General features: G+C 42.7%; 1 protein-coding gene and 1 pseudogene across 1 annotated transcript; both read right to left on the bottom strand.

Moving 5' to 3' along the window:
* Positions 1-1,573: 1,573 nt before the first annotated feature.
* Positions 1,574-11,416, bottom strand: LOC128533525 (E3 ubiquitin/ISG15 ligase TRIM25-like; annotated as a pseudogene).
* Positions 11,417-13,506: 2,090 nt separating this feature from the next.
* On the bottom strand, positions 13,507-23,232 carry LOC128533524 (E3 ubiquitin/ISG15 ligase TRIM25-like). The gene is made up of 6 exons (XM_053507810.1): positions 22,627-23,232; positions 20,699-20,794; positions 20,358-20,591; positions 20,010-20,169; positions 14,278-14,337; positions 13,507-14,067 (listed from the first exon to the last, which is right to left on the bottom strand). Exons 1-6 carry the CDS (start codon positions 23,221-23,223, stop codon positions 13,532-13,534), a joined length of 1,683 nt encoding a protein of 560 aa, XP_053363785.1. The 5' UTR covers positions 23,224-23,232; the 3' UTR covers positions 13,507-13,531.
* Positions 23,233-24,097: the final 865 nt, after the last annotated feature.

Here is a 24,097-nt window from a genome sequence, read left to right as displayed (position 1 = left end):
CCACAGACTGATTATGTGCTCTTGTTGTACACATATTATTTTTAAGAAGGAGCTCCTAAGAACAACGCATAATGTGTATAAAAGTCACCTGACTACAGAATCTTTATCTTCCATTCTAACCTCACCACCATCGGCAAGACCAAACAGGTGTCAAAGGAAGTCAGGGACAAGACTGTAGACTACAAGGGCTACAAGACCGTGAGCTAGAAGCTTGGTGAAAAGGAGACAACTGTTGGAGTGATAATTTACAAATGGAAGAAATACAAACCCTCAGTCTGGGGTCCATGCAAGATTTCGGGGAACTCCAGAGACCTATTTTTTTTTAAAGCTGCAATGTTAAAATGATGTCTTATGCTCCCTGAACTACTCTTAATTTTTTATGTTTTTATCCTGGGATTGTCTTCTTGGAATATGCAGTGAAGATGAAACCCTCCATAGATGTGATCCTCTGGTGGTTCAGTACATTCAGGTGGTCAGCTGACTTCATTTTATTGCCCCATAACGTTACTGAATCTAGACCTGAGTAACTGATCAACCCCAGATCATAACACTGTCTCCAGAGGCTTGTACAGTGGACACTATGCATGATGGGAGCATCGCTTCATGTCCTTCCCTTCTCACCCTGACACGCCCATCACTCTGGGACAGGCTCAGTCTGGACTCATCAGGTCACATGACCTTTCTCCATCACTCCAAAGTCCAATCTTTATGATCCCAAACAAACTGGACTTTTATTCCGATACACTCACTGAAGTGGTTTTCTTAAGGCTACACAGCTGTTTAGTCCCAGTCCTTTGAGTTCTCTTTACATTGTGCATTCGGGAATGCTTTTACTTTCACTATTAAAGTCATGAGTTTAACTGTTGTTGTGTTTCTTCAAACATTTAAATGATCTGATCAGTGTATATATCACTGCACTACTACAACTCACTTTATGATATATTACACTTATATTCAATATTATATACACTGTTTTAGATTTTTACTACTTAACACATTTTATCAATATAGATTTTAAAATAAGTTTGATTTTTTTTTCCCCCACAGTGAGAAAGGAGACTTGGGGTTTAAAGTGCACTGGATGTCAACTGGACTTGGAAAATATTTAAATAAATGCATTTTCCAATACATTGGATGTGTCTCCACCACCGGCAGCACAGATACAGTATACTGTACACGACACCTTTAGTTAGTTTTTACATTTCTGAAACAACACTCACTCACTATCATACATCATCTATACCGCTTTATCCTGTATTCAGGGTCGCGGGAGGCCTGGAGCCCTTTGCAGGAGGCTTAGGGCACAAGCGGGGTACACCCTGGACAGGGTGCCAATTTATCGCAGGGCACACACACACACATAATCACGCACTATGGGCAAAACATGCCTGTCTTTGGACTGTGGGACGCAACTCACCCAGCACGGAGAGAAAATGTAAAAACCACTGTAATACAAATTTGAATAACTCCACTTGGATCATGCTGTTGATATGACGTTGATTTAATGCGATATAAAACAGGTATACTTATAAAAATTAATAATTAATTTGTGTTACAATTCTTTACACAAAGTTGCTTTTGTATTCCAGGGAAAAAAATAATGTGACCCCTCAGTTGTATGTTTACCAATGTTTATTTCTTTTTGACTGGCTCACAAAACCTGACAGTTGAGTTACAACCGATCCAGAAGCCAGCGTACAGAGGCTGAGTGAATGTGGTGTGGACACTGTGGAGGAGACTCATGTTGTCAGAGACGCTGTAGAAGGACAGAGTTCCTGCACTGTGATCCACATACACTCCTATCCTGGAGGACGCTGGACCTCGGAGCTCAGTCTGAGTGAAGTCGTGCCAGAAAGAGACAGAGGAAGACGAACACTCCAGACTCCAGGACTGACTGTTTAGTCCAAACATACTCTCATAATCCTCTGTTTTCCTGCTGATCTCTTTATACGCCACTGATACGTTCACATCACCGCTCCACTCCACCTGCCAGTGACAGCGTCCACACACACTCTCCTGACACAACACCTGAGTGTAATAGTTAAATCTCTCTGGATGATCAGGGTATCGCTGGTGTGTCTCAGTGCGCGTCACGACTCGGTTCTTCTCAGACAGAATGAGGTGATGATGTGCTGTGTTGGGATCCAGAGTCAGATAACAGAAATCTACTGTAGAACAATTTAAAAGTTCACAGGTTAGATGTTAATCACAGGATTTATAATACGTGTGAGTGTCTGTGTTTCTGTCCTTCTTATGCTGCTCTACAGTACTGTATGTGGTCGTGTCCCAAAGTAGATGAAGAAAACCCATTCAGACAAAAGAGACAGAAATATGTACTTAGTCATTTATTTAATTAGGAAAATGTTCCATAACATGGTTTTTTTTTTTTTTTCTTTTTCTCTGAGTATTTGCACGGCCTGGCCTTGGGGTAAATGTACTGAGATGTCCACCCCTGGAAAGATTGACAACTGTCTTAAATGCTTTCCATTTGTAGATTATCTTTCTAACTGTATCTTGAACTTTAAATTGTTTGGAAACGGTTTTATAACCCTTTCCAGGTTGATGTGCTTAGAGTAATCATTATGTCTTTCCCTCTTGGATTTGTGTTAACACTAACCTGAATGCTCCAGACCAGCAAACTGCCCAAACTTCTGCTTTTATAGAGGTCTGCACACCTGCTGATGATCAATTAATCAAGGGCTGATGATCAGCAGCACCTGGCTGCAACTTACCCTCTTACATCCTGTGGAAGTTATGGGGAACTTAGTATTGCCCATGTTTACCCAGAAAAAAACATACAGTAGAAGGAGGAAATTCAACACCACTGATAACACCCCTAGGTCTCTGGTCTGTTGGTAAAGTTTATATGGTCACCCACTGCTTGATGGGTTTCGTCTAGGTACTCCAGCTTTTTCCAATTGGCACTAATAGTGTATGTACTGTATGTTTGTTTGCTTATGCCCAGTGATGGGTTGTCACCCTGTCCTAGGTGTACTACACTGTGAACACTAAGGTCCCTGGGATAGGCCTCAGTGCACACGGTGTAGTACACAAATGGATGGATGTTTTCCTCCCCAGGAGTGGAATGGTCCCAGTGCTGTTACCATCTATTATCACCACTTGTGGTAAACCTCCCATCCAATCAGATTACTCAGTCAAAACTCTGTTAACGAGAACTCAGTCAAAACTTCCCATTTCTATTTGCTTCTTTACCTTGTGGACGGATTTTGTTGAATTCCTTCTCACAGATTTCCTCGACTCGTTTTTTCAGACGTGAGAGCGATTTCTTCACTCCATCAAATGTGAGATGTTGATTGACAGTGAGGCTGGGTGAGTCCTCACATCCAGGAGAAACACAGAGAGACGGGAAACTCTACAGAGAGGAAACACATCATAGAGAAGGAGAAAAGTGTAGGAGAGGAACGAATGAATCTCAGACTGAATCAGACCAAAGACACACTTGTGATCTCAGACAGAAACATTTATTGTTGCTGTAATGAGCTTTTAGGAGGAAACTTTGTGAGGAACAGCGCCCTCTATAGATCAGACAGTGAGTGTTACCTGGAGGAAGTGGATGTGATCGTGTGTGTGTGTGTGAAAGCTGCTCCAGCTCAGTGACTCTCCTCTTAAGATCAGCAATCTCCTGCTCCAGTTGCTTCAGGAGTCGTTCAGCTCGACTCAGTTCAGCTTTCTCCTGAACTCTGATCAGCTCCGTCACCTCCGAGCGCTTTTTCTCCATAAGGCTGATCAGCTCAGTAAAGATCCTCTCATTGTCATCTACTGCTGCTCGTGAACACACCTATTAGGAAACACAAGCCCTCTATTAGATACACAAGCCCTGTGTGTGTGTTTGTATTTGTGTACAGTATGTGTGTGTATACTCCTTACCTTAATAATGTCCACGGTCTGTTTCAGCTCCTGCACCCTCTTCTGCTTGTCCTGGATTCTCTGATGGGATTTCATCTGCTCCTCCTTTAGCTCATTCTGAGACCAATAAAAGCAATAAAAGCTTAATCAGGTTAAACAGCATTATAGTTTAATAAACCCCTCAAAATACAAAAAGTTCTAAATAGTCTCCAAAACTAAGTAAGTTTATATGAGACTACCGAAAATTAGCTTCTATATTTATAGAAAATCGACTTATATGGTCTAGCAGTGCTAAGGCTTATGTAGAGCGGTCACCATGTGAAAACTCCACAGGTCATGGGCTTAGCTATAGGCTGGGGTGTCAACTTCTAAAAGAACTGGAAAAGGTTACCAAGCCATTCATAAGGATTTGGGACTCAGAGCCTTTATCCAGAAATAGAGAAAACTTGGAACAGTGATGAACCTTGGTGGTGAAGAAGTGATCGGCCTACCAAAATTACTTCAAGAGCACAACAATGAGCTCATTAAAAACCGCAGAACAACATCTAAAGACCTGCAGGCCTCACCCGCCTCAGTTAAGGACTGTGTTCATGATTTAACAATAAGAAAATAGTAACAAAAGTGTGTGTAGTTTTTATCGTGCTTTGAATTTGTATTATTTGGTTTTTTGGCGTAAACCCTTTAAACTTGTTTTGACCTTATTATTATTTCTGCTAAATACTGTCTTCAACAATGCATTAAAAACATGTTTATTGTTTTTTATTAATTAATTGTTTTTGTCAACAATATTTATAAATAATTACTTCCTAATGCAAAAGACTCTGAAATACGTTCAGACTGTTGGTGGTCTTTTGGCTGCTCCCGGCAAGGGGTCGCCACAGTGGAATACCCAGTCCGCACGACAACTTGGCACAAGTTTTTACGCCAGATGCTCTTCCTGACGCAACCCTCCCATCTCATCCAGGCTTGGGACCGACACTGCATCCAGTGGCTGGGGTTTGAGCACTGGCTGGGAATCGAACCCGGGCCTTCCGCATGGCAGGCGAAACACCTACCACTAGAGAGGGGGAACCACACACAGTGTGCATTACGAAAGTTTTCCACTAAATTAACAGCTGCGATAGTGCGTGTGTGTGTGTATGTTGCTGCACAATTGACTAACTTCCAGTGTAAAGTGTCCCATCTTGTCTGTGCCAATACCAGAAAAGGCTCCACTTACAGTATACCTCGACCCTGATCAGAGCTTCTACATGGGGTCATGGAAAAGATTATCAATTTAATTTGCAGCTCTTTGGGGCCTGGTTATTGCAGAAGCTATCTAGAAGATAGAAGGTCCAAAATCACTTTTTATTTGTATGTAATATAATTATTGTATGTCACTTCTTATTGTACTCTAAAACAACTGGAAAGGGTAACCAAGACATTTCTAAGGCTTTGTGACCCCAGTGAACCACGGTCAGATTTATAGATATACCGTGCTCAGAGATATTCAATTCAATTTTATTTTCAATTTAATTTTATTTGTATAGCGTTTTTTACCAATTGTTCATTACAATTTCAATTACAATTTCCATTACACAATTAAAAGAATTATTTAAGTTTGTATGGAATGTGAGTGTGTATGAATCAGAATGGTCAGATAGTCCCTGGTGAACAAGCCGAGGGCGACAGTGGCAAGGAAAAACTCCCTGAGATGGTAATAGGAAGAAACCTTGAGAGGAACCAGACTCAACAGGGAACCCATCCTCATCTGGGTGAAAACAGAGAGCAGGAATTGATCTGCATTCGTAGGTGTGTTAGGTGGCCGGCAGTTCAGCATAACAGTTGATGTTAGTTGATGTTAATATGGAGTCCAGTTAGTTATTGGAGGCTCAGGTAGACTTGTAGGAAATTCCAGTCCTGAACAATCGAACTGTCAAGTCCTCAGAGGAACAGCTGTCAAAACCAGTCGAGGCCAGAACCGTCTTCAAGGTAAAGTGAAACCGTCACCAGACACCAGACGCATCCCAAAGAGACACACGGGGCATCCATGTGATGAGATCACCAACCAGAAGTGGGGCACCAGGATGGGTCAGACAGGTCCAGAGGGATATATATATATATTCTGTGAAAATACAGAAAACTAACATCTCCCCTTCTTACACTTCTTAACAAAAAAATGTTAAGCCACATAAAAGGGGCATTTTGTAAGGGCAGGAATTAAACTAGTAATTGTTTGAATGCACCTGCACCATAGAAATGTACCCTGAAATGTTTATCAAGGTAGCTGTGTTTGGTCCCGGGTGGAATCTCACGAGAGGAAGTCGATCAGTCACATGATCCCCTTTAACAAGCGTACATGGAAAAATATGGTAGATCAGTGCCCTTTTTTTTTAGGTGTTTCGCCTGGCATGCGGAAGGCCCGGGTTCGATTCCCAGCCACTGGATGCAGCGCCGGCCCCAAGCCCAAATAAAATGGGAGGGTTGCGTCAGGAAGGGCATCTGGCGTAAAACCTGTGCCAAGTTGCAGTGCAGACTGGGTATTCCGCTGTGGCGACCCCTTGCCGGAAAAGCAGCCGAAAGACCAACAGTGCGCTTTTTTTTTATAGTTGTGTATATATATATATATATATATATATATATATATATATACAGTGAAACCTCGGATTGCGAATAACGTGGTTTGAGAGAGATCCACAAGACGAGCAAAGATTTTGAATACATTTTGACATGTATCACGCATGCGTTTCTTGTTTTAACACTAGAAGCGCCGCGCCAGTGTCACCTACTTATAACGCGGTTCAGCGGTCATTTGACCGCCTATTGTTTTGAATGGGAAGCTGCTGCTGACACACAATGATCGCTAGATGGCGCTTTCACCCAAAGCAAATAGTTTAGCTCCAAGATCAACTTGCACTTGGACAATGCGCCATTCATTCCCGCGTTGATAATAAGCGGTATCTTTTATTTCATATTCAACTGAGAAAACCTACTACAGAGTCTCTAAGGGGACAAACGAAGAGGGGAAAAACAAGTCAGAGAGAAAAAACAAGTCATGTTTGGAATTATAACCCAAAGTTTTTGACTTTTTTCTGCCGTTTTTTCTCCTCCTTTGTCCATCTAGGGGCTTCGTACTATAACAAAAAGGAAAGCTCTACTTAATTTTATATCGTATGGAGAAAATGTTATTAGTTTGTTCATTCTATTTGAAGCTTCTGAACGTCTCGAAGCAGCGATTTAGTTCTGAACTCGCTTCCGTGAAATTATCGCTAAAACAATATTAAATTTGAATAAATCAGATCTACCACAGCAGATAATAAACTATGCTATGTCATAACCGAAGCAAACACAACGAATATGTCTCGTTTCGTTCAGTGTTGCTAGGCAACGGACCATGCGCCTAATCGGTTCACTTGGCCGCGGTGTATTATAAACCTGCGGGATGTTTCACTGCTTATGTTCATGTAATAAAAGCGAGGGAAATGTGGAAGTGATGTGTGGCCACTGAATGAGAACTAAATCAAAGATTTCGGTAACTACACTGAGTGTAACATCTTCATAGTGACACTAAAAAGCTGAACACCTTCACTTTTCTGTTTACCTCTGAGAAAAAAAAGCTGTATTTTGTTTGTTTATATGTTTATAAAAGTACACGAAGTAGGCGCGCGCGCACACACACACACACACACACCTCCCCTGAGCCCTCGGTCAACATCTAATGACCGTCGATATGCAAATGAGTCAAGACGTAGCCTAACGTGGTCTCGTGTCGGATTTCAGCGGTCAAGGAGAGGAAAGACTTTGAAGCAGTTCCAGTGTTTTTTTCTGTTACAACAAGCACAGCGATGTATATAGCATGTATCTTTATACATTTGGAATCTGCATCTACATTTTCTGTTGCATGTATAGAATTAGTTTCAGCTGAAACTCATGATCAATGGTGTTGGGGTACTTACGTATGTAGTGATAATTAGTTTCAGCCAAATCATTAAAACTAACAATAGACTATGAGAGGTGGTTGGAAGGTGTTACTCTGAATATAAACAAACTAAATACAGCTTTTTTCTCTCAGAGGTAAACAGAAAAGTGAAGTTGTTCAGCTGTTTAGTGTCACTATGTCATAACCAGTGAAACAACGTGGACTCATCGCTGTGCTTGTTGTAACTGAAAAAAACGCTGCAACTGCTTCAAAGTCTTTCCACTTTCTTTGACCGCTGAAATCCGACACGACACCACGTTAGGCTACGTCTTGACTCATTTGCATATCGACGGTCATTAGATGTTGACCGAGGGCTCAGGGGAGGTGTGTGTGTGTGTGTGTGTGTGTCTGTGTGCGCGCGCGCCTACTTCGTGTACTTTTATAAACATTCTACATATAAACAAACAACATACAGCTTTTTTTTTTCTCAGAGGTAAACGGGAAAGTGAAGTTGTTCAGCTGTTTAGTGTCACTATGCAGATGTTACACTCAGTGTAGTTACCGAAATCTTTTATTTAGTTCTCATTCAGTGGCCACACACCACTTTCACATTTCCCTCGCTTTTATGCATAAGCAGTGAAACATTCCGCAGGTTTATAATACACCGCGGCCAAGTGAACCACGTTCCCGCCGATTAGGCGCGTGGTCCGTTGCCTAGCAACACTGAACGAAACGAGGCATAATCGTGGTGTTTGCTTCGGTTATGACATAGCATAGTTTATTATCTGCTGTGGTAGATCTGATTTATTTATATTCAATAATGAGGCTTTATATCCTCAGGAGGGGTCATTACATATGTAATATGTAAAACAATATTGTTTTAGAGATAATTTCACGGAAGCTTCTAACAGAACGAACAAACTAATTAATTTTCTCAAAACCTTATAAAATTAAGTAAAGCGAAATTCCCTAAATGTCCTTATAAAATACTGCTGATTATCAACGCCAGAACGAATGGCGAATTGTCGATATTTTACGGAAGCATATATATATATATATATATATATATATATATATATATATAAACTGCATATATGGAATGAAACCTAAGACAGTTACATATACGCACTGAATGACACATAGATAGTTGGCGCGATTCCTTGCGCCATCTGCTGAGAAAAATGAGAATCGCAGGTTGGAAAAGACAGGAAACGTCATGCCGCCGCGCAGCTGTCAGCGATTTCACGTAAATAAGAGCAAAATAGCTTTATACTGGCTTTTACTGGTGCGATTTTAAAAATTTAAGCATACAGGGTGATTAAGCTCACAGAACTAGGAAAAGTCATGAAAAGAGGGTCCTGGAAATTGATCGAGTGTGAAGTATTTTTTTTTTTTTACCCCCTTGCGGTCAAATGACCGCTGCTCGGCGCTTCTAGTGTTAATGCCGAGCGTCACGTGATCACAACTAAGCCAACGGTTTTTCTCTCTCTTGCACTCCGGAATTGTGGGTAATCATCTCCCCTGCTGAGTCTTAGTGCTCGTCTCCTACTGGTATAATCAACATCCGTGCACATGTGTACTGTTTACTACAACACTGTGACCACGTGTGTGTGTAAAACATATTTCATTTTGTGTCTGTATGTGTGTGTGTGTACAGCGCACGTGTACTGTTTCTTATAACACATGTGTGCGTGCGTGTAAAGCAAAAGAAAGTCTTATTAGAGGTTAAAAATCCATTTCCTCCCTCTCTGTCATGTTCGGTTCACACATTCTCTCTCTCTCTCTCTCTCTCTCTCTCTCGCCTTTACTGTGTGTGTGTATGTGTTTGTGTGTGTGAGAAGCACCCCCTCTCGGCACCGTGTCAAATTACGCAAGCAAACACAGATAATGCAAACACTCCGCAGTGCAAGAGAAAGAAACACACACACACAGATCCTGCGCGCATAAACAAAAATACTTTTTATTTATTTAAAATTTATTTTACCTTTTTTTTTAAGTAAAGTTCTGGTTAATTTGTTTTATTTTTACTTTATATTTTGTGTTAATTATTTTTTATGTATTTTTGGGGGGGCTGTGGAATGAATAATTCGAATTTCCATTATTTCCTATGGGGAAATTTGCTTTGGTTCATGAGTATTTTGAAATACGAAGCCCCTTCAGGAATGAATTTTGATCGTAATCCAAGGTTTCACTGTATGTATATATATATATATATATATATATATATATATATATATATATGTGTGTGTGTGTGTGTGTGTGGCAGGATGAGTGAAACTCCTCCTACTGGCATTTGATTGGCTGGCTGCTCAGTGTTTGTCTTATCAGTGGGCGGGGGCGGCCTATACTGTATAAAGTGGCTAGTAAGGTAGGTTGGGTCATGAGTCCCTTCACTTTTGCAAGATGCTGCTGTTTTGCCTTAAAGTTGTGCTTTAATGTTTTGTTTGTTTTATTTTTCATTTTATTTTGTTGTTTTCTTTTGTTTTGTTGGTTCTCTGTTTAGCTTTGATGGTAAGCGTTGCCACGCTGAAGTGGAGGGTGCTTTGCTGTGTAGGTCGATTATGCCCTGCTGTTTGGCCTTGGTTCGGGTAACTCAAGTGTCATATGTGCATTGTAGCTCCCAATGATCGCTTATTTTTTATTTTTATGTAATAATAATTTTTTGGAATATATTTTGTAATAAAACTTTGATTTGCTGATATCTATGTCTCCTGCCTTGTTCCTTGTGAAATGACCTGTGTGGCCTACAATGAGATTTAACTAGTCAAGGGCCCTGGGCCTTACTCAGGGTGGCGTAATCGGATCTTTAACTCTTTGCGCTCTGCTATATATTATATATAAATATATATATGTATTTTTTTTACTTTTGGTTTGGTTCTGTAGAATACACTTTTTGGTTACTTTAGTGGCTATTGTCTTGACGTTCTTGCTCTTTGGTTTTAATACACACCAACACGGAAGATAAAGATCTCTCGTAGTGTAAACTCTGTTAAAAGTTTGGTAAATCAGAGCGTTACAACTTACTGTAGGAGAAATATTCATGTCCAGCTCTTACCAGTTTTGTAGCTCTTTCTTTGAATGTCGTGATTGTATCGTGACCATTACAGTATGTTCTTCCATCGTACAAAAGTAACAGATGAAGCTTTGGTCAGTACGACAGTAGATCTCAATCAGTTTGTCATGCTGAGAGCAGATCTTCTCTTGGAGATCTGCACAGGCTTCCACTAACTTGTGCTTCTTAAAGGCAGGAGACTGATAGTGAGGTTCAAGATGATCTTCACAATAGGAGGCCTGACACACAAGACAGAAATGAACAGCTTTGCGTTTTCTCCCGGTGCAGGAATCACACTCCACATCTCCAGGTCCGTTGCAACAGTGATCGGTTTGGAGTTCAGTCGTCTTCAGTTTCTCCACTACTTCAGTCAGCATGTTGTTCCTGTGTAGAACAGGCCTTGGAGTGAAAGTCTCTTGACACTGAGGACAGCTGTAGACACCCCTTCGATCCTGGCAATCCCAGAAGTCATTAATACACACCTTACAGTAACTGTGACCACAGGGAATATCTAGTGGATCTTTGAGAAGATCCAGACACACTGGACAGCAGAAGTGATCCACTGACTATTGGTCTACTGAAATACTAACTTCTGCCATTGTACTGCAGTGTGTGTATGGAGGGAGGGAGAGAGAGGGAGAGAGAGGGAGGGGGCTTTCCAGAGTTTCCTTTTCACTAAAGTAAACCTTTGTAGTTCTGTGTATTCTAGTGTGTGAGACAGAGGGTGTGGCCTTAAAGAGAGAGAGTTTAATGAAACCATAGAGAACAAGAGATTCCATCTGATATAACCAGTCTGATACATAAAAAAAAAAAATATGTAAAAAGTAACGTCTCCCAACACTGTTTATATCTACATAGGAATAATTTACATAAAATGTATCAGTCAGGATTCAGGCCTCATCACAGTACAGAGACAGCACCGGTTAAAGTAGTAAATAACCTCCTACTTCTTCTACTCCTACTTGTCTCTTTACTTCACATAAGTGCAGCTTTTAACCACCATTGATCATACTATTCTCCTTCATAGATTAGAAAATGTAGTAGGAATGACAGGAACTAGCCTCTCTTGGCTCAGATTTTATTTGACTGATTATCACTTTGTAGATTTAAATAGTGACTAGTCTGCATGCTCTCAAATGAGGTGGATTGAATTAAACGTTTGAACTACCTAGGGACAGTGTTAGATCAAATATTTAATTTAATGGGTTACTGACTAGAAGATTTGGGGTTCAAGCCACAGTGCTGCCACTGTTGAGCTTTTCAAATCTTATCAATTAAAATTTTATCACATACACATTTGGCTGACGCTCTTATCCAGAGCGACTTACATTTTTATCTCATTATACATCTGAGCAGTTGAGGGTTAAGGGCCTTGCTCAAGGGCCCAACAGTGGCAACTTGGTGGTTGTGGGGTTTGAGCCTGGGATCTTTCAAACCGTAGTCCAATGCCTTAACCACTGAGCTACCCCTGGCCCCATACACAGTAACATATGCAGTGACATGCTTATACGACCACCAGTGACCTTAAAAAGTAAAAGCTTATAGATAAGAAATAAATATGAATAAAAAGAAATACGATAGAAAATAAATTTAACTAGTATAAAATATACTGTACAAATAAGGACATTCACAATATAGAAAAATATAGGGAAAAATAGAAATGTATAAAAATGTAGAAATTTTGTGTACACTTGTTTACACTATTTGTGCTTTTGAGATAGGCCCAAAAAATAATAATAATAATGAAAATAAATAAATAATTGAAAAAAGTACAGTAGAACCTCGGATTGATTGTGAGTACCATGGTTTGTGAGTGTTCCGCAAGTTAAGCAAGCCTTGGTTTACGAGTACTGAGTATCATGTATCACGCATGTGCTTCTAGTTTTGACGCTGAGCGTCTCGTTATCACAACTGAGCCAATAGTTTTTCTCTCTCTAGCACTGTGGAATTGTGGGTAATCGTCTCCCCTGCTGGGTCTTAGTGCACGTCTCTTACTGGTATAATCAACATCCGTGCACGCGTGTACTGTTTACTAAAACACTGTGACCACGTGTGTGTGTGTAAAACATATTTTATTTTGTGTTTGTACACGTATGTGAAAGTCGTCTTTTCCCTCGTACATGTACTGTTTATTATAACACACGCGTGTAAAGCAAAAGAAAGTGCTATTAGAGAGGTTAAAGATCCATTTTCTCTCTCTGTCAGACTGCACTGATTCCGTTAGTGTGTGTGCTCACGTGTCATTAGATACTGCACCCCTTCTCTCCTCCTTCAGCAGAACTAATTATAATGTCTTTCACACATTCCTCAACTTTATTTATTATTGTTTTTTTTTCATCTGGCTTTGCTAAAACATATAGCTGTGTGTCATCAGCATAACAGTGGAAACTAATACCATGCGTACAAGATATGTTGCGAAATGTGAAAATAGCAATGTGCCTAAATCCAAATCCTGTGGCACACTTTCCCAAAGTAAAAACAGACCAGACATTGTACATTCAGTATAATGCATCTCCTAAGGGTTATTAAGCCTGCTTAACATTTTTCCAAAACCATCCTAAAATCTATATCAAGACATTTTATGTAACAATAATCTAACAATAAACAACTGAACAAATGCAATTAAAATTTTTATTTTTTTTATTTCACAAAAGTCCTAATCGTAGTTCACAAGGAAAATATTCTTAGAGTTCAAATTTTTTTTTACCAATATTTCATTTTTTCATTGCATCACATAACCTCAAAGTTGAGTTATAACCCCATATCCAGAACCCAGCGTACAGAGGCTGAGTGAATGTGGTGTGGACTCTGTGGAGGAGACTCATCGTGTCAGAGATGCTGTAAAAGGACAGAGTTCCTGCACTGTGATCCACATACACTCCTATCTTCGAGGATACTGGACCTTCAAGCTTAGTTTGAATGTTGTTGTGCCAGAAAGAGACAGCGTAGTAAGAACATGCCAGACTCCAGGACTGACTGTTGAGTCCAAACCCACACTCATCACCCTGTTCTTTCCTACTGATCTCTTTATATGAGACTGATATGTCCACAGCATAACCGCTCCACTCCACCTCCCAGTAACAGCGCTTACACACCTTCTCCTTACACAACACCTGCGTCCTGGAGTCAAATCTCTCTGGATGATCAGAGTATTGATGGTGTGTCTCACTGCATGTCACTGATCTGTTCGTCTCAGACAGAATGAGTTGATGATGTGCTGTGTTGGGATCCAGAGTCAGAAAACAGAAATCTAGAACAATAAAAGTTTTAAAATTTAAATGGTAATATCACAGGATCTGCAACAAGTGTGTGAAGCACCTGCCAAGTGCTGCTGTGTATGAAAAAAATATATATAATAAATCAACCAATAGGCAAAAATGAATCAGATTTAAAAATACAGATACTGTATGTTCATACGTGTGTGTGTGTGTGTGTGTGTGTGTGTGTGTGTTACACCTACATTGCATTAAATCTTCTCTGCTCTTTGGTTCTGAGAGTAAAATCATCCGAGCTGCTGCAGCTGTTGAGACACAGAGACAAAGTGGAAAGAAAAACCAGATTAAATCATAAAAATAGAGAATGTGATTCCTCACTGCTCTCAGTCAGACACGTCTCCATGGAGAAGGACTGGATTTAGAGCTTCAGTAAGTTATTGTTCAGAAATGTCCTAACACTGTGCAGCATTTGAATGTAACAATCAGCGACACCACAAACCCTAAACATGAAAACAAGCAAACACTTTTCCCAGGTGAAGCTTTGACAATATGTGTGTTTTATCTTTGGATGCATTTTATGTAAAAACAGAACATGTGCGCTGTACACACGTGCATACATACATAATAAAAATGTTTTACGTACACAAAAGTGGTCACAGTGTGTGTTAACAGTTATAGTAAACAGTACAGACGTGCATGGATGTTGATTATACAAGTGAGAGACGAGAAAAGAGAGAAAAAAACATTGGCGTAGTTGTGATCACATGATGCTCGGCATTAAAACAAGAAGCGCATGTGTGCTACATGATACTCGTTATTCATAAACCAAGACATGGTTGATTTTCAAGTTAAAATGTGTTGAAAATCTTTGCTTATCTTGCAGAACACTCGCAATCCATGATTCCACTGTACATATACTGCATATATATATATATATATATATATATATATATATATATATATATATATATATACTTACCCCTTTATATAAATGAAGGTAGTAATGAATATAAAAGGTATGGGATTTTTGGTATTGAATGCAAGCTTATTTTATTGGAAAGTTGATAGTATAAACAGGACTCTTGTAAATACACTTTATAAAAGTATTAAAAACAAAAACTTTAGCAGGAAATTCTCCAAGTGACAGACCAAACATCAAGCTAATGTATGCCGTGTATGTAGCCGTGCGGGGCCTGTCTAAGTCCTGCAACAACAATCTGAATGGCACAACCACCCGTGGGACGAACCGACTCTGCAGGGTCAAAACTTTAAGATCCAAATAGGTCCGTCGCTTGCATTTTTGCCATTGCTCGTACTTCCACCCTTGCAGGTACTACACCACCTTAGCCGCTCTTTGCCATTGCCCTTTCGCCACTGCACCACCAAGCCACCAAGTCATCTCCCCTTTAAGAACTCTCAACAAAACTTCATGCCAAAACTCCAAAGTCTTGCAGCGAAGTAACCCTCAGAAGAAGACGGTAGTCCCGGCTTCAGACGGTAGTCCCAGATGAGCTCGGGGTCGAGGATGAAGCGTGCTGGGATCCAAGACCGTTCCTCGGGACCGTAGCCTTCCCAGTCAACCAGGTACTGAGTGCCCCTGCCCCGAAGGTGCGAGTCGAGAATCCATCGCACGGTGTAGGCGGGACCGCCGTCAATGATTCGGGGAAGAGGAGCAGGGTGGTGGGTGGAACCATAGGTGAAGTGATGAAGGGTTTTGTTTGTGATGTATGGAATATTGGGTGGATCCAGAGCGCCGCAGGCAGCTGGAGCCGGTAGGTGACAAGCTTCATCTGTAGGGTGATGAATCTGGGTGAGAGCTTCCGTGATTCTGTGTGTGAATGTAGGTTTTTTGTAGAAAGCCATACCTTGTCACCTACTTTGTACAACCGTCCCGGAGGGTGTTGGCAGCGATGCTGGGTGATGTAGCTGGTGTTGGCACATTGAATAGCGATGTTTGCTTGATTTCATATCCGCCAACACCTACGGACTAACTGTTGGGCCGATGGTACATTGGAAAGCATAGCAAACCTCAAATGATCTTAGGCTCGTAGCAGAGGACACGTGGAGATTGTGAGATAGCTCAGCCCATGTGATGAAGCGGGCCCAGGAGCGCTGGCGATCGGAAACAAAACACCTTAGGTAGCGCTCCAGCTGTTGGTTGGTCCGTTCCGTCTGACCGTTAGTCTGGGGGTGGTACCCAGGTGACAGGCTGGTGGAATCGATCAGATGGCATAAGGCCTTCCAGAACCGGGCGGTGAACTAGGGCCCCCTGTCCGAGACGATGTCTTGGGGAACCCATGCAGGCGGACTACATGTTCTAATATCAGCTCAGCGGTGTCCTTGGTTGATGGGACTCCGGTGAGGGCCACCAGGTGTACTGCTTTGGAGAACTAGTCGACCATAGTTAAGATGTTTTTTTTTCCCTTTAGAAACCGGCAGGCTCCGGGTGTGGGTCGATTGGTGTCTTTAACCCCGGCACACACCGGGCACGCCTGAACGAACTCCTCGATGTCCTTCTTCATGGAGGGCCACTAGAATGCCTGTTTCACGAACAAAAATGTTCTTCGGTTTCCCTGGTGTCCAGCGACGGGCGAGGAGTGCCCCTACTGGGGACCTCTGATCTTAAGGGCTAAGGCACGTAAAGTCATCCAGGCGGCGCACCTGCCGGTTTGGCCTCTGCAGCCTAAGCCTGGCGGACCCTCGTCTCTAAGTCCCATTGGAGAGGTGCAATGATACGTGAGGTTGGTATGACATGCACGGGGTCCGCCCCGGGGACGTCAGGGGAAGGCGCCAGCCTTGGTGTTTTTGGACCCCGGGTGGTATGACAGATGGAATTTGAATTGTTTAAAAAAACGCCCACCGTGCCTGCCGTGGGTTGAGTTGTTTAAGATTTCTGATAGTGATGAGGTTCTGGTGATCCGTCCAGACAATGAATGGCTCACTGGCGCCCTGGAGCCAGTGACGCCATTCCTCCAAGGCCCACTTTATGTCCAACAGCTCGCGGTCCCCTACCCTGTATCGATGCTGAGTGGGGTCAAATTTCTTGGAGAAGAAGCCACAGGGGTGTAGCGTCTTTGGACCTCGCTGGGAGAGAACAGCGCTGGCGCCCACATCTGACGCGTCCACCTTCACAATGAACGGTTGGTTGGCTTTTGGGTGAAGAAGAATGGGGGCGGTGGTGAAACGGTTCTTGAAAAGCAGAAATGGCGGCGGGAGTGAGTTGCAAGGGGTGAGAGGAGAGCCTGGTTAGATTGGTCAGTGGTGCTGCAACTGTACTGTAGCCCCGGATATAGCGACAATAGAAGTTCGCAAACCCGAGAAACCGTTGAAGCTGTTTGAGAGTCTGGGTAGGGGCCAATGACGAACAGCTTCCAGTTTCTGCGGGCCCATGCCTGGGGCGAGATAACAAAACCCAGGAACGTGGTGGAGTGCTTGTGAAAAGCACATTTTTCCAACTTGCAGTACAGTTGGTGAGCGAGCAATCTCTTGAGAACAGCCCGAATGCGCTGGATATGTTCTTCGGTGGTGCGAGAGTATATGAGGATATCGTCCAAGTAGACGAACACCCATCGGCCTAGCATGTCTCTCAAGACGTCATTGATGAATTGTTGAAAGGCCAAGGGTGCGTTACAGAGTTCAAATGGAATGACCAGGCTCTCATAATGTCCGGTGGGAGTGATGAAGGCCGTCTTCCACTCATCGCCTTCTCTGATACGCACCAAGTTGTAGGCGCTCCGGAGGTCCAACTTTGTGAACACGGTGGCACCAGAGAGGGCGTCCAGGGCTGAGTTGGTGAGCGGCAACAGGTGTCGGTTCTTTATGGTGATCTTATTCAGCCCCTGATAGTCGACACATGGGTGAAGTTCGCCTCCTTTCTTTTCACGAAGAAGAACCCCGCGGCTGCCTACAACGAGGAAGGCCATATGGTTCCAGGGCGAAGGGCGCTGGCGACGTACTCCTTCATCGCCTGCATTTCGGTAGCTGAAAGAGAGTAGAAGTGGCTGCAGGGAGGAACGGAACCCGGCTGAAGCTTTATCGCCAGGTCGTAAGGGCGATAGCGGAAGGTGGGTGGCTCTTCTTTTACAAAAAACTTCAGCCAGGTCACGATAGGCGGGAGGGATGGCGTTGATGTCGACATCGGGGGCATCCTTGGAACACGTCCCAGCCTGAGCCCGTAGGCAAAGTTCAGAGCAGGTTGGCCTCCACTGGAGGATTCGACTTCGGGTCCATGAAATGAGGGGGTCATGCTGCAACGGCCAGGGGTATCCGAGGATGATGGGAGTTGACGAGTTGGATGTGAGATGGAGTTGAATCTGTTCCTGGTGTTGGTTTACGATGAGCGTGATGAGTTGGGTCTGGTAGGTAAAGGGGCTGGATGACAGAAGTGATTTGAACATGCTGGGATAACGCCTCTATCTTAACCCCCATTTCTTTGGCATAAGTGGAGTCAATGAAGTTGCCGGCAGCACCGGAATCGTTGAATGCCGCACTTCGAACTTGTTTGTGGCCAAATTGGAGGGTTACCTGAACCGTAAGGTGAGAGGTGGCGGTGCCGGTAGTGGTGGAGAGTTGAAGGGGGCCCGATGAGCCTCTCTGCCTGTTCACCAGGGCTGCGCGTTTCCCGGACGCAGTGGACAGATCGCCCTGTGGTGTGCCGGGTTCAGGCAGCAGAGGCTTTGGGGCTGGCTTCGGACAAGAGAGAAGGCACTGATCGGTGATCGATGCAAAGAGCGAGCTGGATCAGCCCTTCCAGCGTGGCGGGAAGCTCTCGTCCGGCAAACTTTTCTTTAATTCGTGAAGCCAGTCCCTTGTAGAGGGATGTCCGGAGCGTGGCATCCCCCCAGGTGGTCTGTATAGCGTGGGTCCGGAATTCAGCTGTATACCGGCTCACGGACGATCCTCCCTGCCGCAGGTGGTATAGTTTGGTGTCGGTCTCCACCTCGCCCAATGGGTGTTTAAAGGTGAGTTTGAGTTGGCGGGTGAATTCGTTGTATGAATGGACGGTGTCTGTGGTCACCCGAAGAACTGTCGTGACGGGAGGCCAGCTAGCCGCGCTGCCAACAGCCGCCCGGAGATCCGCGTTCTTCCGCCGGAGCTCCGCGACCTCCTGTACACTCCGGTAAGCCTGTTGATAAGCCCTGCATGCTGATCTACCACGTCGCATAGGCGCGCATGGTCCGCTGGGTTCACCGCAGAAGGCTCAGTCATTTTGTCGTGAACTAACCTTAGGTGACCAGAAGACATAGCTTTAGCGGTTAGCTCTTTGTTGCGTGAATGGTAAACTCAAACGTGGAAGAACACAAGTAGGCAGGATGATCACGCTATTTAGTCTAAGGACCCTCACAAATGGGGAGCAAGGGAAAGAGACAACCTAACCCGCATCCTATAAACACACACTCAATCTGAAAGCAAACTCAAGAAAGTGAGTACTTACGAATCGGCGAACGAATCCGAAGTGGCATGGGCGAACTCAATGACTGAGCGATGTGCTGCGCCATCTTGTCTCCTTTTAAGCTTCCTGGTTCGCGACCGCATTACTTCCAGGTCCTAGTGCCAGTCGTGGACCGAGTGTGGATGACAGAACTGTTGTCTTGTTGTGTATTTTAAAGTCCAAACATTTGCTGAGATCTTACATTACCTTGCTTATAATTGGTAAATACCAGATATTTTGGATTATCATTGTTGGCCACGGGATAAACAGAATTGGTAACATACACTAAATCGTAACTGAATCATAACATACACATAATCACAAATAGATAGCGGACGGATAGATGATGAAGTGTACAACATGAATCCTTTAAGATTTGATTTACCTCTGAGTAAGAGCTAAAACCCTACAAGTCTGATGCTAATACTTTTTAATTTTATGCAGTCTTATTCCTGCTTATTCTTCAGTGTGTCATTGTGTTTACAAGCATTTTATGGCTCTCATTACTAATCTCCCCTTCAGCAGAACAAATATTTGCATGGTTACCTTTTGGACAGATTTTGTTGAATTCCTCCTCACAGATTTCCCCGACTTGTTTTTTCAGATCTGAGAGAGATTTCCTCACTCCATCAAATGAGAGATGTTGATTGACAGTCAAGCTGAGTGAGTCCTCACATCCAGGAGAAACACAGAGAGACGGGAAACTCTACAGAGAGGAAACACATCATAGAGAAGGAGAAAAGTGTAGGAGAGGAACGAATGAATCTCAGACTGAATCAGACCAAAGACACACTTGTGATCTCAGACAGGAACATTTATTGTTGCTGTAATGAGCTTTTAGGAGGAAACTTTGTGAGGAACAGCGCCCTCTGTAGATCAGACAGTGAGTGTTACCTGGAGGAAGTGGATGTGATCGTGTGTGTGTAAAAGCTGCTCCAGCTCAGTGACTCTCCTCTTAAGATCAGGAATCTCCTGCTCCAGTTGCTTCAGGAGTCGTTCAGCTCGACTCAGTTCAGCTTTCTCCTGAGCTCTGATCAGCTCCGTCACCTCCGAGCGCTTTTTCTCCATAAGGCTGATCAGCTCAGTAAAGATCCTCTCACTCTCAACTACTGCTGCCTGTGAATGCATCTGTTAGGATACACAAAATAATTGAGACTCTTAGATTCATTCTCTCTCTCTCTCTCTCTCTCTCTCTCTCTCTCTCATTGTCTCTCTCTCTCTCTCTCTCTCCTCACTTTAATAGTGTCCACTTTCTGTTTCAGCTTCTGCATCTCCTTCTGTTTCTTCTGGATCTTCTGCTGAAATTTCATCTGCTCCTCCTCTAGCTCTCCCTGAGGAAAAAAAACAGAAAACATTAAATATACGTAATTATATGTGAATATACATTCTAAACCACACCCAATTACCCAGTTCCTAAATACAGCTCACCATTTTGCTGTCGCACAGGGATTGAAAAAGGGCCATGGAACCACAAATATGCAAGTAGGTATTTTAGTAATACGCACTCGCATGTGTCTCCTACGCCCATACATTCTGGAAAAACTTTGCCTAGAGAGACGCAGCTGTGTCATGCACACTCGGAACGCGACCGGCACTAGGACCCGGAAGTAAAGCAGTCGCGAACCAGGAAGTATAAAAGGAGTAAACAAACCATAGCATCTTGCTCAGTCATTGAGTCAGCCCATGTCGGTTCTGGCTTTCCATCCATCAATTCGTGAGTACTCACTTTATTGGGTTTTGCTTTCTGATTTTGAGTGTGTGTTTATAGGACGCGGGTTAAATTTGTGTTTTTCCCTTGCTCCCCTTTTGTGAGAGTCCTTAAACTAAATCGCGTGGTTATCCTGCCTATTCGCTTTCATCCGCGTTTGGGTTCACCATCCACGCTACATTGGGCTTATCGCTAAGGCTAAGTCATCTGGTCGCCCAGGTTAGTTCACCCTGACAAGCCGTCCTTGTGTAAGTAGTGTCTTTGTGACACTTGGTCTCTGTGTTTCTCCTTTCTACCTTGTTGAACTGCTACACCATATATACATTCAAATTCTGATAAATAAAGTTCTTTAGACCATTAAATAGGTGGTTCATTAGCACTGTTTTCTTGCACCTTCAGGGCCTGGGTGCAATTGCCATCTTGGGTCTGTGTGCATAGAGTTTTCATGTTCTTCCTGTGCTTTGTGGGTTTCCTCCGGGTACTCTAATTTTCTTCCATAGTTTAAAAAAATGCAGATTAGGTTAATTTGGCATTCTCAAATTTCCTGTAGTGTGTAAATGAGTGTGCATGTGCCCTGTGATGGATTGGCACTCCATCCAGGGTGTACCCCACCTCGTACCCCAAGTCTCCTGGGATAGGCTCTAGGCCCCCACAACCTTGTATACAGGATAAAGCAACATAGACGATGACAACAATGAGACCATTAAATGGGGTTATGGAAAGACCCACTGAGCTGCTCCCAATTACCACAATAAATAGTATTACAGCTTTATAGGTCCAGGACCCTGGGTTCAATTATGAGCTGGGGTCAATGTTTGCATTAAGATTTTGCATACTCTTCTCATGGTTGTGTATGTTCCCTTGGCATGGTTGTGCATCCCTACCAAAGTAAATACTCCCACCTTGTCCCCAATCTTACAATGATGGGCTCTGGATCCCCCAGGACAGCTACATGGGATCTTGGAGTAGATGTATTGTAAGTGATTTATTTACCTTGTAGCTGTTTGGGACCTGGTTATTAGTTCCACAAACTCTTCCTATGTTATTTAGAAGAGGGTGTGGTCTGTGCTTACAAATGACTTGTTAAACAGGTTTTGTATTTGATAATGCTAATATGGAGTATAATTAATGTGTGCATTTACAAATATAAGTAAAGTTCCTCTCATTCTGTGCCACATGTTTAAAATATAATTCGTTAAGAACTTACAATAATGCAACAAAATGTTAAAGTACAAATTGTACATAATTTAATTTTCAACACTGTGAACTTCTGATTACAGAGGATGCTGTAAAATGCTATAGGAATGTTGTTGGGTGTTTGCTGTTTTAAAAACGCTGACTGATCCCATATTTAACACTTCTTTACATATAAACCTTTACCTTTAAATAAAAATTAATTTTAGATTAGAAATACTTATTTATATAAATTGGATAATAATAGTGTCCAGTTTTTACCTGTTTTACATTTCGCTCCGCTTTAGCTGAAACAGTATCGTGACCTTTATGTTCTTCCATCGTACACAAGTAACAGATGAAGCTTTGGTCAGTACGACAGTAGATCTCAATCGGTTTGTCATGCTGAGAGCAGATCTTCTCTTGGAGCTCACAGGCTTCCACTAACTTGTGCTTCTTAAAGGCAGGAGACTGATAGTGAGGTTGAAGATGGTCTTTACAATAGGATGCCTGACACACCAGACAGGAATTAACAGCTTTGCGTTTTCTCCCGGTGCAGGAATCACACTCCACATCTCCAGGTCCAGCGTAAGAGTGAGTAGGAGAAGCAGCTTGGAGTTCAGCCTTCTTCAGTTTCTCCACCACTTCAGCCAGCATGTTGTTCCTGTGTAGAACAGGTCTTGGAGTGAAAGTCTCTCTACACTGAGGACAACTGTAGACACCCTTCACATCCTCACGATCCCAGAAGTCATTAATACACACCTTACAGTAACTGTGACCGCAGGGAATAGCTAGTGGATCTTTGAGGAGATCCAGACACACTGGACAGCTGAAGTGATCCACTGAAAATTTGTCTACTGAAATACTTACTTCTGCCATTGTACTGCAGTGTGTGTAGAGAGAGAGAGAGAAAAAATGAGTGTGTGTGTGTGTGAAGGGGGTGGGGGTGGGGGGGGGTGGTTTCCTGAGTTTCATTTTCACTGAAGTAAACCTTTGTAGTTCTGTATATTTAAAGTGTGAGACAGAGGATGTGGCCTTAAAGAGAAAGAGTCTAATGAAACTATATACAACAAGACATTCCATCTGATATAACCAGTCTGATGATTTCAAATCTATTTTGCCGTTGTTGACTATTTGTATGCAGTTTTACATGCATTCAGCATTTTGACCCTTTACTCCATATATCATGTCTTTAGTTGTGATGCTACAAGCTAGGACACTCAGGAACATTCACACAATCAGCAACACATTAGTTGTGTTTTAGGTCATTCACATATTTTAAACTAATAACTCACCCCAGTCGGAAGTTGTGGGTGCTTTGGGCATTTTCCTCAAGCTTATCCCCTAATTGTGCATCCTTTCTACATCCCTGGACTACATTTCAGTAGATAATGTCAGCACTTTGGTGACATAGAAATAAAATAATTTAGATATGCATTAAGTGATAGTTAGCCTGTTCGATTATAGTAATTAGCATCACAATCCGATCCTAGTTGATAACTCGAGATCCTACACAAATAAACTTTTCCCTTGACTCATAACCCTCACATCTGACTCCAGTTTTGACTCATGAACATTAAGGGTTTTTCAAGAATTAGGTCTATGATCATTTATAAAGAAGGACAGGTTTGGTTTTTACAACCCTTACAGCCCAACTGTGCATATGCCAGCTACAGATGTGCAACGCATGTACCCAAAGCCACAAACACCTACAATTAGCTGTTTTTTGTTTCTTTTTGTCTTTGGTAATCTT

The sequence above is a fragment of the Clarias gariepinus genome, chromosome 11, assembly GCF_024256425.1.
Source record: "Clarias gariepinus isolate MV-2021 ecotype Netherlands chromosome 11, CGAR_prim_01v2, whole genome shotgun sequence".
Taxonomy (NCBI): domain Eukaryota; kingdom Metazoa; phylum Chordata; class Actinopteri; order Siluriformes; family Clariidae; genus Clarias; species Clarias gariepinus.
Note: the sequence above shows the minus strand (reverse complement) of the source record. Positions and strands in the feature narration are given on the sequence as shown.

Excerpts from the sequence above, each read along its gene's own strand:
- LOC128533524 (XM_053507810.1), bottom strand. The coding sequence starts at position 23,223 with ATGGCAGAAGTAAGTATTTCAGTAGACAAATTTTCAGTGGATCACTTC. Across the intron at positions 20,592-20,698 it reads AGAAAGTGGACACTATTAAA|ATGCATTCACAGGCAGCAGT; the intron begins GTGAGGAGAGAG and ends GTATCCTAACAG. Across the intron at positions 14,068-14,277 it reads CAGAGAAGATTTAATGCAAT|ATTTCTGTTTTCTGACTCTG; the intron begins GTAGGTGTAACA and ends TTATTGTTCTAG.